Source organism: Crocuta crocuta, unplaced genomic scaffold (assembly GCF_008692635.1).
Source record: "Crocuta crocuta isolate KB4526 unplaced genomic scaffold, BGI_CrCroc_1.0 scaffold130, whole genome shotgun sequence".
Taxonomy (NCBI): Eukaryota; Metazoa; Chordata; class Mammalia; order Carnivora; family Hyaenidae; genus Crocuta; species Crocuta crocuta.
This window is the reverse complement of record NW_027527920.1, coordinates 1,125,556-1,141,551: the sequence shown is the minus strand read 5'-3', so window position 1 is coordinate 1,141,551 and position 15,996 is coordinate 1,125,556. Positions and strand designations below refer to the sequence as shown.

The 15,996-nt window shown below is 54.0% G+C and overlaps 1 protein-coding gene across 2 annotated transcripts; it reads right to left on the bottom strand.

The window, feature by feature from the left end:
- Window positions 1–5,485: 5,485 nt before the first annotated feature.
- STOML1 (stomatin like 1) lies at window positions 5,486–14,828 on the bottom strand. Of its 2 annotated transcripts, none has more exons than XM_077745978.1 (7): window positions 14,744–14,828; window positions 13,188–13,294; window positions 12,117–12,266; window positions 11,601–11,804; window positions 7,497–7,692; window positions 6,811–7,023; window positions 5,486–6,370 (listed from the first exon to the last, which is right to left on the bottom strand). In XM_077745978.1, exons 2-7 carry the CDS (start codon window positions 13,224–13,226, stop codon window positions 6,177–6,179), a joined length of 996 nt encoding a protein of 331 aa, XP_077602104.1. In that variant the 5' UTR covers window positions 13,227–13,294; window positions 14,744–14,828; the 3' UTR covers window positions 5,486–6,176. The 2 variants fall into 2 exon arrangements, with proteins under 2 accessions (XP_077602104.1, XP_077602100.1); XM_077745974.1 differs by lacking the exon at window positions 14,744–14,828 and adding an exon at window positions 14,011–14,086.
- Between the last annotated feature and the right edge of the window lie 1,168 nt (window positions 14,829–15,996).

Sequence of the window (15,996 nt, the reverse complement as noted above, 5' to 3'; positions counted from 1 at the left end):
TGGTCAGGCAAGGAGTACATTTCCCAGGCTCTGGTCTCCCTTCACTTTCTCTCCACTTAGGTTGCTTCTCTGTCCCCTAAGATCCCTTTGCCCTTGAAAGCAGCTCCTGGAATGAGGAAACAAGCAATCCTCCGAATCGCCACGAGGTGGTGCCACAAGCTCGTGCCTGGGCTTCTGTGGGCTCCAGAGAGACAAGAAGCCCTTGTGTGCCGTCCCCTGTCCCCAAGCTTCTTCTTCTGGGGTGACTTTGGCCCCTCCAGGGTGATCTGCGTGGCTTTGTTTCCACCACTGCAGCAGGCCAAGCCCTTTGACTCCTGCGCCTTCTCTGTCCCCGTCTCCCAGCTGTGTCGTCTCTCCTTGTTCTTGTCTCCTCTCCCTGTCTATGCCTGTCTGTGTCTCTCGGTCCCTTTCTCTCCCTCCCTCCCTCTCTCTCTCTCTCTGCCATCCACCTCCATCTTCCTCAACATAACTATCACTCCTCCACCTCATTCAACAAACTATTACTCCTCCACCTCATTCAACAAGTTAGTTTTATTCAAAGTTTGTTTTTATTTGTTTTGAGAGAGAGAGCAAGTAGATAAGGCCAGAAAGAGAGGGAGACAGAATCCCAAGCAAGCTCTTTGCTGTCGGCACAGAGCCCGATGCAGGACTCAAACTCACATCGTCGTGAGATCATGACCTGAGCAGAAATCACGAGTCGGATGAACGCTTAACCTGCTGAGCCACCCAGGTGTCGCAACGAGTGAGTTTTAAAAACCACTTGCTGGTGCCTGTTATATGGCAGACACTGTCCCAGGCTCTGGAAAGTCAGTGAAGGCAAGTCAGAGTCCCAGGCTAGGGGCAGAGGCGCCCAGCAAAGGAGGGCTGCGGTAGATGAGCCCCTTTTATCTTCTGCCTTCTCCCTACCCGTCTCTTCCCTTCCAAGAACTACTTAGCAGAACGAGCCAGAAGTGTGCTCCTCTTAGCTTCCAGCCTCCCCATACACAAGTCTCCCCAAGGTTCACTTCTTCATCATTGAGAAGGGTTTTGGGGGCCCCACCAAGGCCTTGAGTGATTCAGTGACTGAGATCTTACCACTTCCACTCTTACTCATGTGTTAGACCCCGGCTCCAGATGGGGCCAACTAAGGAGATTCTTTTTTACCTTCGCCCAGATGTTTACCCCACCTTATTCCTCCTTCTTTCTTCAGGGTAAGGGGTCACTCCAATTGTCCACTGCTGATCCCTCCATCAGACTCAGGTCCCATTCTCTCTCTTCCTCTAGAATCCCCCTCCCCTCCCTCTTTCTCTCTTCTTACGGAATCTTTCCTATCAGTGTAATAATCTCTCACTTCCACCTTCAGAGTGCTCACCTCCATGCCAGCCAGTGCAATTAGACAACAAAGAGCATCTCAAACCCTTGAAAGGAGGAGATAGAGCTAACACTTGCAGGTGGCTGGGTACTGAAAAGGAAGTGCTATAAATAAAAATACAGTAAGTCACCAAGGCACAAAATTCCTACAGAGTAAATTGCGTCCTGATCAGATATTGTAATGGAAGGAAAGACTTTATTTATAGTAGTATTAGAAAAGATAAAGTACTTTGGGATAAACTTAAGAAATGTTCAAGATCAATATGAAGAACATTGCAGGACTTCTGAAGAACACAAAAGACCTACAAACATGCCACGGCCACGGGGCAGTAGACTCGATATCACGAAGATTGTGACTTTTGGTGTGTTTCTTTGCACATTTAATGCAATTCCAATAAAGATATCAACAGAAGAAGACGTGTGCCCAGCAAGCATATAAAAAGAGGCTCAACACCATCAATCACACCCACTAGAATGGCTAACATCAAAAAAAGACAATACCAAGTGCTGGTATGATCACTTTGGAGTTGGTTTGGCAGTTTCTTGACCCAGAAATTCTACTCCTATTTACCCAAGTGAAACATATGCCCATACAAAGGCTTGTATATAGATGTTCAAAGGAGCTTTATTTGATCACCAAAAATGGAAAACTACAAATAAGTAAATTGTGCAGTTATCCATATAGTGGAAGGAGCATAAACTAAAAAGGTGCCAACTACAGATAGACCTAATAATACAAATGACCCTCGGCAGCACTACAGGGAGAGAAAGAAGCCAGACACAAGAGGGGATGTACTATGTGACTCCATTTTGTATGAAGCTCAAGAAAAGTGGAATTTATTTATTTTTATTTTAATGTTCATTTATTTTTGAGAGAGAGAGAGAGAGACAGAATCCGAAGCAGGCTCCAGGCTCTGAGCTGTCAGCACAGAGCCCGATGCAGGGCTTGAACTCTTGAACCACGAGATCATCACCTGAGCCAAAGTCAGATGCTCATTGGACTGAGCCACCCAGGCACCCCTGGAAAAGTGGAATTTAATCCATCGCAATAGAAAAGCAGATCAGTTGTGGCCTGGGAAAGGGATAGGGGAAAGAGGCATGGGGGAATTTATGAGTTGATGGAAATGTTCTAGCTCTTGATCGTGTTGGCTGATGGTTACACGGTGCTCACATTTGTCGAAACACATCAAGCACTACATTAAAATCGGCGCATTTCATTATATTATACTTTTTTTTCTTTTGTAGTAATTTTTTTCTTTTTTTTTCTTTTTTTAGTAATTGCTGGAGGAAAACCCTGTTTTTGGTGGGACTGAAAATCCAAGTTAAAGAGCAGTAAGCAATTGAATGGCAATAAAAACCCTACGCTGAGATGCAATTTTTCACTTAACCAGATTGTTAAAAAGTCCAAAAGTTTAATGACACACTGTGTTGGCATGGCTAGAAGGAAAAGCACACTCTTCATCACTAATGATGGGAGTGTAAATTGGAATAACCCCTAGCGAGGGTATTTGGGCAATATTTAATTGAACTACGAATGCTTTGACCTAACAATTCCCCTGCTGGGATTTTATCCTCCAGATCTCAACCACAAGCAAAATCACGTATGTTAAAGATTATTACCAGTGTTGTTGGGAATAGCAAAACATAAAAAATAATCTGAATGTCCATCGATGCAGACAGGTTAAATATATTACGATACATTTGTAGGAGGGAATCCTACGTAACTACAAAACCCAGTGGGAACAGTCTTTGCCTGCTATTACAAAAAGATCCTTAAGGTGTAATGTTAAGTGAATGAAGGATTGTTATATTTGACGTTGCCATTTGTATTTTAAAAATCCAGAGGGGCACCTAAGTGGCTCAGCCGGTTGAGTGTCTGACTCTGGATCTCATCTCAGGTCATGATCACAGGGTTGTGGGATGGAGCTCTGTACTGGGCTCCAAGTTCGGCGTGGAGCCTGTTTGAGATATTCTCTCCTTCCCTCTCTCTCTCTCTCTCTCTGATCTTCTCCCTTACTTGCATTCTCTCTCTGAAACAAACAAATAAATCTAGAGGCAATATATTTGGATTTTCTTATATTTATATGCATTAAAAAATTCTGGAAAAATAACAAAGAAACTAGTATCAGGAGGAAGGTGTGGGAAATACGTGGATGGAGTGAGGAGTAGGAGAGACAATTTTAAAAGTAGGCCTTTTTAATCCTTAAAAAATTTTTAGGGGTGCCTGGGTGGCTCAGTCTGTTGAGTGTCCAGCTCTGGATTTCAGCTTAGGTCATGATCCCAGAGTCATTGGATCGAGCCCCGCATCAGGCTCTGCACTGAGTGTGGAGCCTGCTTAAAATTCTCTCCTTCTGCCCCTCTGCCCTGCTCACCATCTCTCTCTCAAAAAAAAAAAAAAAAAAAAAAATTAAGGAAAGTTAAAATAATTTTTTTGAACAGGACCATATTAACTATTCAAAATTTACTTATTTTTAAAATAACATCAAAGTAATATGTCAACATAAGTATTTTAATTATCATTACACACAAGGTCATCTTGAGGGGAAAAATGATATATAGCAAGCATCGAGTCCAGTGCGGGGACATATTTGGTAGTGTTACTATTTTTTACCCCCCCCCCATACTTTAGGTTCTGGTTCCCCAAATGGAGGCGCTGGGCTGCCTCTGCTGTCTGTGTCCTCCAGGGCACTTTCCCGCCTATGGAACGCTTTGCTCCCATCTCTTCCCTTCCTCATTCCTTCCCTCTCCACCACCTCCTCAGGGAAGCCTCCTCCGACACTTTCTCCCTCCCTCCTCACATCCTCCTCCCTCACCTAAGTGCCCTGGGGAAGCGGAACTGTAAGGCCTTCTCAGCCCCCCGCAGCCCAGGGGTCCTTGAACCCGTGTGCTCCCTTTCTTGGAGTGCTGCCCTGGCCGAGGAATGAGTTCCGCTCGACAGGGGGACTGAAGGGCAGGCCTTACCCTACACCTATACAGATATCCAAACGTTTCCATTTCCTGTAAATGTTTTGTTCATCTTCCCACACCCACAAAGAAAATCTGAGTTTCAGTTTCTCTGAAGGAAGACGCCTGGGTTTTCCCGTGAACTCGCAGCGCACCGTGTGCAGTCGTGGCGGAAGGAACAGACACATGGCTCACTTGTGCAGCTCATGGTCCAGCAAGGAGAGCAGGCACTTCTGCAAGGAACAGTGGCACAGTGTGACAGCCCCAAAGTGGAGACGGGGCCCAGTCAAGAGCGGAGGACCATGCCCCGCTAGGCCTCAGGGGTGGCAGAAGGGTGGCTGGCCGGGGCAGGAAGGATTGGAGGGAAGGCTTCTGAACAGAGCCCTGGCTAGTGGGGTGGCCTCCAGGTGAGGGGACAGAGCAGCAGAGCGGGGGCAGCGGCCTGGGGCTCTGGTTCTCCAGGACGGCCCCGTAGCTGAAACCTGAGCCCACAGGCTACGCAGGATAGGCTGGGAAGACTTACAGGAGGAGGAAAGGGTAGGCACTGGCAGAAACCAACGGAGCCTGGTGCCAGGGGAGCTGGGGGGCGGGGGGGGGAAGCCCCGAGGGGAAAGGCCTGGTGCCAGAGGACAAGCCAGAGGCTGCTTCTCAAAAGGAGAGGTCCGGGTTTCTGTGGCTTTCCCCCCCCGCCACAAAACTTTCCAGGAAGTGAGATTCATTTCTTAGGGCTGAAGAAGTAAAAGTCCCCTTCTCTGGGGTCCCTGGGGTTTGGGCTGGACCACTGGAGCAGAAAGCCGCGGCCAGGCCTCCAGGCCCAGTTCCTTCTGTTTCCTTCCCTTCTGCTGGTGGAGAAAGAGTGACCTGGGTGTAACAGGATAAGGGGAACTGACAGTGGCTCCTGAATGTGATCAGAGCCCCTACCCGGCCCCTCAGGAGGCTGTTGGCAGCCCCAGCTCTGACACACCCATTCCCTCTCTTCCCTGGCAAACCTCTGCCCTAAAGAGAACAGAGTGCCCAGCACCTGCCCCAGGGGCTTTGAAACCCTTGGCAGGTAGGGGAACTGCGGGTGGTTCAAGTGTATCTCGAGGGCGTGTCAGCCTCCAAACCCTCATTCTTGCCTGGGGTTGGGGGGCAGTAGGGAAATGGCCTCAGGAACCCCCCAGTCCACCCAGTGCCCCCACTACTCTCCAGGAAGTGTAAACAGCACATTTATTGGTAGTTTGCAAATCTCTGGTAAAAAGCACAGAACAGCAGGGCTCTCCGACATGCTGCCCTGGGCCCCAGCCCGCCAGGCATGCAAGACGGAGCTGGCCAATTAGTCAGGACTCAAGGCGTCTTCAGGGGCAGGGCCGGCGGCAGAGCAGGCCCCACGCTTTCCCATCCCCACCACCCGCTAGCCTGGGCCCACACTGCAACCAGGGAGGCGGGCCCAGCCCAGGCCCCAAATCCCTGCCCTGCAGTGGCCTGCCTTCTCCCCGACTCCACCTCTCTGATCCCTGCTCTGGAGCTGGGACCTGAGCCACACGCCCTGCTCCCTCACACTGGCACCCACCCAGCTGCGGTCAGACTGCTTCCACGGGCCCTGTGTCTCCAGTCACCTGTCATCACACCGTGTACTCAGCTCAGGGCTGGGCACCCAGCAGGAGACCAGGATGGGCAAAGGCTTGTCCAGAGAACAACTGGAGGGGAGAAAGGCAGGGTGGCCTGACTCAGTCTCTCCCAGCCTGTTGTGTGCCAGCCTCCATTCATTGGCTCCTGGCTGGGGATGAAACTTCTCCGGGCTTCAACAATCCAAGGTGCAGCACCGGTGCCGCCTCCTCCAAGATGCCTGCCTGGCTTGATGCCAGATTCAGGGCTGGGCTATGGACAGTCAACCAAGGCTGCTACTTTAGGGCCCTGAGGACAGCCTCCAGCTTCATGGCCACGGCCAGGTCGCCTTTCACCTTTAGCCGCCCACTCATGTAGGCCCCCAGGGGCCGCAGCTCCCTGCACAGAAGGGCCCGCAGGTCTGCCTCAGCCATCTCCACCACCACGTCAGGGACGCCGTCAGGCACCCCGTGTCCTACTCTCCCGTGCCCTGTGTGGCGAGAGAAAACTGAGTGTTAGTAGGGACATGGCTATGCAGCAGGGAGGAGGGGAGAGCAGTAGTTATGTGTTCGGGTTCTAATTCCCTGGGTTCAAGTCCTCTTCGCTGTGAGACCACTCAGGGCTTTGGCTTCTAAATTGGCAAAACGATCATCCCAAAATCAGAGATCTCGTGGTGAGAAGCAGGCGAGATAATGCACAGCAAGGGCTTGGCCTAGAGCCTGGCGTGCGGGAGGCCTGCACTCCATGTGCGGCTCCTGGTGTAGGAAGCCGCTAGACTGTCCCGCTGACGAGGGCGGGGCAGGGAGACAGTCACTGCACATGGTGCCTGAGCCCCTGACCAAACTGTTGGCGGGAGCAGGGAGCAACTTTAAAAAGGACCACGGGGGCGGGAGGGGGGTGTGACAGAGAGGGTGGGGAAGGCGGTGGCACCTGTAGTAAGGTCCAGGAAGTAGATGCTCTGGGTACCGCTGGGCAGGAGGACATTGAACTGGTAGCAGGCCCCGACCTGGCCGACCAGGGCCTCCGACAGGAAGGGCTGCAGGGCAGTCAGCAGCCCCTCGGCCAGCGGCTGCTTCGGGCTGGGACCAGCACTGCCGGGAGGGGCAGGCAGCTCCACTTCGCTCACCATCTCCACAGTGTCCGCTGGGGGGGGGCCGACAGGGTGGGGGAAGGAGGCAGAGAGGAGAAAGTGAGTGTGCTGCCAAGATCAGGGTCACCGTGACCTCCATACCTCTCCTGGCAGCTTCCTCTTACATGCCCTTCAGGCCTCAGTGCAACTTCCACCTCTGCTAAGAAGCAGCCCTTAGGTTTTCAGCCTTACCCCCTAGACTCTGTTTCTAAGCTACTCCAGCCCTGAGAGTAAAATCCTTTCCCAGTGCTGTCACTTCCTCCCACAGAGGCTCCCAAAGGCCTCTACTCATTCAGGTACCTGGGCTCTTCTTGCTGCTTAGCTCTGGTCCGCTTTACAGTGGGGCTGGCTGAGCAGCTGGGCAGGGGTGCACTGTGCACAGGGACTGAGCTCAGGTAGGGGGACAAGTGGCAAAGTGGAGCCTGTGCAGGACACCAAGCTGAGAGCCCTGCTGAGCACCTCCCAGTTCTTCCCTGGGGCTCCTCACCTGGCCCTGGGGGTGGGGCCCCTCCTGGCCCTGAGGACAGGCCTCCTCCCAGGAAGTGGAGGGCCAGCTGCTGGAGGGTGCTGTCCAAGCTGGGCCCCACTGGGCTGTCCTGGGGGGGCTGGAGCACGGCCTCCACTGCCAGTTCCACTCGGTCCACCTCCAGCCCCCAGGCCCTGGTCACATCATTGATTTCCAGCTGGAAAACAGCATGGGGAGAAATGCGGTTAAATCAGCAAGGCTTTCTGGGGGCCTCTTCTTTGGGCTGGAGGTACCACAGCCTCCCAGGACAAGCTCCCCCGAGGGCCACTGCAAGCGTGCTGTGCGAAGCTGGTGAAGAGCAACTGGGAGAGGGGCTGACCCCCCGGAGGCCCAGGGCGGAGCACAGGTGCTGGGAGGGCAGTCAGAGTGGTGACAGGGCCTAACAGAAACGAGGATGGTGGTGTTACACGAAATACACATCTGAGCATTTAAATCATCAAAACACACTTCTGTGCATTTGCTCTGTTCCTGGCTCCCAGCTCCTACAACCCTTGCAATTGCCTGTGAGAAAAGTGATAAAGGTGTCTCTGGTTCTGATGGCAAAGGTGATTTTGGAGCCTACCCAAAGGTGGGGGCTGGCTGCCAGGAGCCATGTGACTGGAGAGTCGGAACTTTCAGTGCTCAGAAGCCTCCCTAAAATCACCAAGAGACCTAGGATCCAGAGCTCCCCAGCTGGTGAAGACCAGGGGGGTGGGGAGAGCGGTGTGTCTGCAGAGGGTGTGGGAGCTCCGTGCCCCTTCCCCAGGCCACGCTCTGTGTATCTCTTTGGCTATTGAGTCATATCTTCTATGTTTTAAGAAACCGGGGAACATTCAGTGTCCCCCGGAGTCCTGGGAGCCGCTCTAGCAGGAGAACCGGGGAGGTCGCCGGAACCTCCGGTCTGCAGCTGGCAGGTCAGAAGCACCGCTAACAGCCTGGGGCTCAGGACTGGCATCTTTAGTGAGGCGTGGGGGGCAGTCCTGTGGGACGCAGACCTCAACCCAGGGGATCTGGTGATGCTGTCTCCCGGTAGATAGTGTCAGAACTGAGCTGAATTCTTGGACACTCTCCTGGTGTCTAAAAATTGCTTGGTGTTGTGTGTGGGAACCCTCCCCTCAAATTGGAAATGGGTCCGGGAACCCCGAAAAAAGGACTCTTCCAGGCAATGGGAACAGCATGTGCAGAAGCCCAGACGGGAGAACCTGGAATGTTCGGGGAAGCGTTAAGTCCACAGAGCTAGCCCAGCAGGTGGGTTGGGAGACCGGAGCCAGCTGAGGGCTCAGGGTGGATCTGCCACGGTTCACTGGGTCTAATCTGACACACAGGAGCCCAGAGAGGAGTTTAGCAGGGAGGTGACAGGGTGCTTGTCAGGAGATCCTCCCGGCTGCTGTGTGGACACTGGAGTTAAGGGGGCCGAAGGCGCAGGTGTGGAGTGCCAGGTAAGACACTGTTTCAAACTACAGGCAGAAATGATTTGGATCTGGCGTCAGGCAGAGAGGTGGCTGGAAGCCAAGATACACAGAGGCCAGAGCACAACCCCGTAAACTACAGAAAGCTACAGCAAGACACCAGAGAAACAGCAGTGGGCTCGGTGGCTGCCTGCATGTGCAATGAGGGAAGCGGTGAGCAGTCGGGTTTCTGGTGTGGGTTCCTATGTGGATCGTGAGACTGGGTGCTCCTCTAGACAGCAAGCACAGACGGACACACAGACTGGGGGGTGGCGAGGGGATGGATGATAACTTTGGAACGGCCAACTCTCCAACAGGGGCCACACTGGGGGTACACAGGGTCCAGGGCGCAGGAGTAGGGCTAGAGCAGAGAGCTGTAAATGGTGTCCAGAGGTAGCCCAACGTGCAGGTGGACGAGCTCCCCCGGGCGGTCCTAGACAAGAGGAGGCCATTGACAGAAACTTGGAAACTGAAGGGCAGGAGAACAAGGAGTAACTGCGAGTGAGCTGGAAGCAAGGAGGAAAAGTGGGCTGTGGAACAGTGGGAGCCAAGGGAAGCAGAGGGTCTGAGAGTGAGAGGAGGGTCCCCAGAGTGAAAGGCTACCGCCGGGTGAAGCGGGTGAAGCGAGCGCAGGACTGAAACACAGCCCAGGGCAGGCAGGAGGGAGGTCATGCTGCTATCTGTCTTAGGGGCCTGGAGGAGGCCTACACTGAGGACATGCTGAAGGGCAGGAGAGGGGCAGGTGGGAGCCAGGAGGGGCCGGGTGGCGGCAGAGGCTTTGCCCACACGGAAAGGAGAGGAGGGAGGACTAGCGGAGGCAGGAGCCGAGCCCTGGACCCAAAGCACCGCCCTGGCAGGTGGAGTCTCCAAGGAAACTGGCAGCAAAAATAGCACCGAGGTAGAGCAGGTAGAAGAGGTGACACTGGAGGTGCTGAAAGGGCTCTTGTCCTGGAGTGGCTGCCACCTCCCCCCCGCCACCCCCGGCCAGGAGCAAGAGGAGAGGCTGCAGCAGAGGAACGTGGGGTGGGGTGGGCAGTGAAGGGGAAGCAACCAGCCTGCAGAAGAGTGAGCAAGCAGCTAAGGGAGGGCCCGCAAGGGGCAGTGGGGAGTGTGCACCCCTCCAAGGGGGAAGTAGGCAAGAAGGCGACTGGGAACGAGACACTCCCGGCTGACCAGGGCTCCGGGGAGGCATGCCGGGTTTCCTGGGATTTCGTTTTAACCACAGGCCCCTGACCCTATCCTACCAGGCGCCAACTCACGCCCGGCACCAGGCCCTAAATGACTAACATCCTGCTGTGGGACTGACCCCCCCAAACTGCCTCTTTTCGGCTCTGTTGCATAACACATCTGGCTTTCTGGTTTCTTCCCTTCCCCGCTCTTGACAGCAATGACGGAGATCAGTCTTCTCTGAAAAGCACATTAAAATGGAATGTGGTTTCATAAATAAAAAGTGGTATCAACTGTAGAAGATGGAGCACTGGATGGAGGGGTGTGGGATGGGAGGGCAGGTGATCTGCTTCTAGGCTAGCCCTGTCCTTGACCGAGACTGTTAGAGGCATCTCAAATAGTTTCTGAGCCCTGGGTGCCTGAGTGGCTCAGCAAGTTAAGCCTCCGACTTCGGCTCAGGTCATGATCTTGGGATTTGTGGGTTCGAGCCCCCTGTGCTGACAGCTTGGAGCCTGGAGCCTGCTTCATATTGTGTCTCCCTCTCTCTCTGCCCCTCCCCTGCTCATGCTCTCTCTCTCTCAAAAAGAAACAAACATTAAAAAAATGTTTTTAAATAGTTTCTGAGCTTTTAGGGTCCTCCCTCTGAATTAAAACAGTGATAATCCAGCCCTCTCGCAGCAAAAGGTAAAGCAGAGCTACGCCTGGGCAGGCAAAGGGGCCCGTAAACTAGAAAATGCTCTGCACGTGAGCGCTGTGGTCACCATCACAGCAGGATTTCTTGAGGAGTTTCCCTCACGCAGCTGATCCACCTCCTGAAGGGACTGGCATCACCCCACCCCTCCTGTCCTCTCCCCCCAAGTCCCCGGGGGAAAACGAAGCCCAGGGGAACAAGGGGAAACCTCAACCACGGTCCACTGGGACATGGGACAAAGCACATGGTGAGCATGGGGAGCAGGGGACGTGCTGCCACATGCGTATTCACTTCTGCCCCATCTTGTCACAGAAGGGACATGAGGGGAATTCTGCTGTAGATCATTACTCATGCACGGAGAAGAGGCAGGAAAAAGGTCCCCGTGTCCCTTTGTTCTGTCCCCAAAATGCACATGGTGCACACGAGCCTGGAATTCCCCAGAAGGTGACTGGCAAGAGGCCTGCCTGTGAGGCCCAATGGCTCCCGGCCACGCTGGCAGGGCAGGGTAAAACCCCAGTGGTGAGGCAGGGCCCAGGAATCTGGCGGGCCACTCCCCTCCCCTTTGCTTCTCTAAGACGGGCTCACCCAGGACCGCTATCGTCTGCATCCATTTTCTGTTCCTCAACTCACAGTCCCACCCACACCACTGGCTCTTCAGAAGTTAGGACACATGGTAAACTGAGGCCCAGAGTGATCTGGCACTTTGCTCAAAGTGCTCTGGAAGGCAGAGCCAGGCCCAGGTGCCCACCACTGACCTCTACCGTGTGAGGAGCTGCCTACCAGGAGCTGGTCGCTGATCTTGAGCTTCTCCATCTGGATCTCCCGCAGAGGCCTCTTGAGCAGGGCCTTGGTCATGGCATTCTGGGCCGTCATGCGTGTGGCTGTGTTCAGGTCCTTCACAGTCATCACAGATAGTACGGGGTCCCAGATGCGGAACTGGACATCGGCGCCCACAGACAGCACAGCCCCATCCTTAGAGGCCAGCTATTGGGGGGGGAGGGGCATGAAAGAGGAGACACTCAAGGGGCTGGTGCTGCTGGGAGGTCGGGCCCATTGAGACCACCCAGCTTGACCCACCCACCAGGGACCTAGCTCCTCAAGGGGAAAACTACGTCCTCAGGTGCATGGGGTTAGGTACATGAAGCAAGGACGTCCTTCCACCTCCATCCTCAATGTTCTGGTCACTTCCCCCACCGCAACCCCGACGGCTACTCATACACCAAGGTACCAGCTCCCACAATACACTCTGCACCAGCACCCCCTCTCTCTGTCCAAGGGAGCCAAGAAGCCCCGCACCTTGCAAGGAGGGACATTGAAAGCTCGTGTCCTCAAATCCACCCGCTGAAAGGAGTCAATGAAGGGCAGGAGCAGAACCATGCCAGGACCCTGAGGGGTGCGGATCCGGCCCAGTCGAAACACGATCATCCGCTCATAGGTGGGCACGATCTGTTCACAAGAGCAAGGGAGAGGGGTGAAAACGCTGAGCCTAGACAGACAACAGCGGCTGGCAGGATCCCCCCCACCTCTCTCTCCCTTGCTTTGGTTGGTGTCAGTTAGTCTTAGATCTTTCTAGAAAGAAAACCAAGGCTCTGAGAGATTAAATGACTTACTCAAAAATCTCCGAGACCCCATGTGAAAAGCCAAGATGTGAATATAGTTCTGAATGACTCCAACCCCAAGCAAAGGGCTTTACCAATTTTTGAAGTAAGTATGTCCCAGTTGAGAAATGAAGGCCCAGAGAGGCAAAGTGACTTGCCCCAAGTCACACAGTATTTGTTTCAGTGGCAGTTGTAGGACGAGGATTTAGGACCTTCATAGGCTTCCTCCCCAACCACACCAAACCCAAAGGCTTTCTAGAAAAGTTAACTATTGCCTAGGGCCACACAAAGGGCAAGGCCTTCCTGGGCTTCCACCTTCACTGCAGCTCTCAGATGTGATCCTTAACGGAAGTTCATCTTTTTCCCCTCTGCACAAGCCCTTGTTGAAAACCAGGCCCGAATTCCTATTACTCATTACCTGCTGGGCCAAGTTGAGTGTTTTTCATTTCAAATTTTAACCTAACCCAAAGAAAGGAAGATATGGCCAAGATATCCGCATGTACCATCAAGCCAATGTCCAGACCCCAGGACTTGGGAATTTGGGAAGGCTTGCTGAATATCTACTGGCTCCCAGTATGACTTTGAGCAAGTCTGAGCCCCTGTTTCCTCATCTGAAAGATGCAAATGAACAATCTTTGACTAGCCCATTTCATCAGGGTGTGATAATCTAATATTTAGGGGAAGGGGATGGAGAACGGGGAATTCATCCAACAAAGCTAGAGCTTTCAGTGTGGCCCAACCACCCTGAGGGTGACCTGGCCAGCCTTACCTTCAAAGCAAACCAGCCAGAAACAGGAAAGGTGATCATCAGCAGCAAGAACCCCAGGAAACTGATGAGGCCATGGCAGAGGTAGGAAGGCCAGCTCTGAGGTGCATCTGGGGACAGGAGAGCAAAGGCAATCAAGAAATGCCACTGGTTCTGGTAGGATAGCAGCAGACTAAATGAACTTGGTCAAGCGTAACTTTTGCCCACCCCACCCCCCAGCCCCCTTCATCGGTTCTTTCCTTTTCAGGGCTCTCAGTCACCTCCTTGCCTAGTACTCCCATATCTTGAACCAGATGCTAGTTACGGGGGTTCCCTCCTCCTACACATCAAAACTAATCCCTCTCAGAGTCCCACTCCCACAAGTCCCAGTCTCTGCCAGGCAAGAGCCATTAGATGTGAGAAGCCAGTCCATGGGATGCTCTCCTCACTGGGTATCTGGATCAATTCCCTTGTCTGATAGAGAGCGCCTGGCATCTGTACACACCGTGCTGGGCTGAATGGAATGCGGATGGTATACAACATTCCTCCTCTACCATCAGCCCCAGAAGCCTGCTTTCAGGGACATCCTTTTGGAGATAATACCTTAGCCTAAAGGGATGAAGCATTAATGGCTCAACAGGGAGGACAGGGAAGATGTTCGTCTCTGGCTCACAATTCACCCCCTTTAATGCCCTAAGGACTACTGAATGCTTCACTCCAAGCAGCTTCAGATGGGAGGTGGAACTAGGAAGACAGCCACATCTGAGACAGAGGTCCTGGCCCCTGGAGAACCAAGAGCCCAGAATGAAAGTGGAGTTGCGAAAGCCCCAGAATCTAGGATGATTACCCTCTGCTCTCCTTCCCATCACAAGACTGGACAGGAGGCAGATAGGAGCCTCTGCTGGCTCCTCCCAGGAACTCCATGCCCTCTGGGCTCTCGGAGCCCTAGGAGACTGCCTGGCTCTGACTCCTGTGGCTGCTGCAGGAAAGAAACCCTTGGATAGACAGGTCGCCTATCCTTACAGGAGGGTTCTATTGTCGGACTGAGGCATGTGGGATCTGGCCCTGGGGAACCACGCAAGCTCTGGAGCAAGAGGACCAGAGCTGACCCAAAAGGCAGCCTGAGGCCTGCCTTTGTCTCCGGTCGCTATCTACCAGGAAACGGGTAGCTGCTTTAGCTCCGGACATGCAGAAGCAGTCACTGGGTTGAAGACGCTGCCATTTCTCTGTGGCCAAAGTGCCCTTGGCGCGCCGGTGACCTGCTATACCTAGACCCTGGGTTTTTTCTGGTCAAAACGGGAATGTGAAATCCCTTCCCAGGCTTAAAGGCCTGATAAGAGTCGAGAGGAGAAATCAGGGGCGTGAGGCCTGTTAAAAGATGAGAGAGCTCCGGGGCAACAGCCCAGCAGTCCTAGGGAGGGCGGAGGAGCGCTAGCATCCCAGTGTTCGGTCCAGGCCCTTCCCCACATCGGGGCCACTCCCGGTGCCTCCTCTTAGGGTGCGAGGGCGCCAGACTGGCTGACTCCAGAGGGTGCCGGCCGGTCCGCGCGCCGGGTCCGCTGTGCTGGGCGGCCACTCACCGGCCCCCGGCCCCACGCCGCCCCGCTCCGGGGACAAGCAGCCCTTCTGCGAGCCCAGGAAACCGAAGCTCGACTGCTGGAAACGGTCAAAGTCCCCCAACGGCAGCGCCCGGTACCCAGACCTGCCGAGCCTGNNCAGCAGCCGGCCGCTCCCCAAGCCTGCCCCCGGCCGGCAGGGGCCGTTTCCGGTTTCCCGGGCCGCGGCGCAGGAGGAGATGGCTAGCTCGGCCTGGTTCCCCCCGGCGCACAGCGCCCCCTGCTCCGGGAGGACCGAACTCGCTGGAGCCCTGCCTCCCTGCTCCCCCCGCCCGGCTCTAGAAAATCTAAATGCAAATGGTGAATTTACTCCGGGAAGCATTGACTTTCAATATGGTGTTTGGGCAGGGTGTCTTTCAAAGTAAGCAAAGAGGGGGCGCCTGGGTGCAACCGACTTTAGCTCAGGTCTCCATCTCGCTGTTCATGGGTTCCAGCTCTGCATCAGGCTCGGCGCTGAGAGCTCAGAGAGCCTGAAGCCTGCTTCAGATTCTGTGTGTGTCTCTCTCTGCCCCTCCCCCACTCACACTCTGTCTCTCTCTCCCAAAAATAAATAAACATAAAAAAAAAGTGAGCCTTGAATGCCGAGAACAAACTGAGGGCAGATGGGGTGGGGGGAGTGGAAGGGGGTGATGGGCATGGAGGAGGGCAGTTGTGGGGATGAGCACTGGGTGTTATATGGAAACCAACTTGACAATAAACTATTTTAAAAAATAATAAAAAAAAGTGAGCTAAGAAATTAATAAAACTTTCCTTGTCTCAGCCACATGCCAGTCCTGCCTCCTCAGACCCCTCACACCCCAGCCATAGCCAGGTCTCTTCGACGTCCTTTCTGCAGATGCTGCTCACCATCTTTGGCTTTTCCTAGTTTGATGGACTGATTCTAAAGCCCTGGTGGGTACTGGGCAGGCTGGTGGGTAGGGTAGGCCCCTGAGGCCTCACACAGTTCCTGGGAAGTTGGGTCTCCCAGCCATTCCCTTTTCCCTCCACACCCCAGACAATAAGTTTTACAAGCGCAAGGTCCTAGCACCATCCCTAGTCTGCTCCAAGCTGGAAGTGAGCGCAGAATTGTATACAGCAATTAGCACAGTGGTTGGGATGGTTTGATGTTTGAAGCCAGGGGCCTGGCCCCAGTGAGGAGTGCGCTTTCTCCCCTCACCAGCTGGGAGCTGGCATGCTTCTCCTTCGGCCAAGAGCTGATTTGCTCTCCTTGTGGTCTT

Excerpts from the sequence above, each read along its gene's own strand:
- STOML1 (XM_077745974.1), bottom strand. Across the intron at positions 7,693-11,600 it reads AGATCAGCGACCAGCTCCTG|CTGGAAATCAATGATGTGAC; the intron begins GTAGGCAGCTCC and ends GCTGTTTTCCAG. Across the intron at positions 7,024-7,496 it reads GGCCCCACCCCCAGGGCCAG|CGGACACTGTGGAGATGGTG; the intron begins GTGAGGAGCCCC and ends GCCCCCCCCCAG.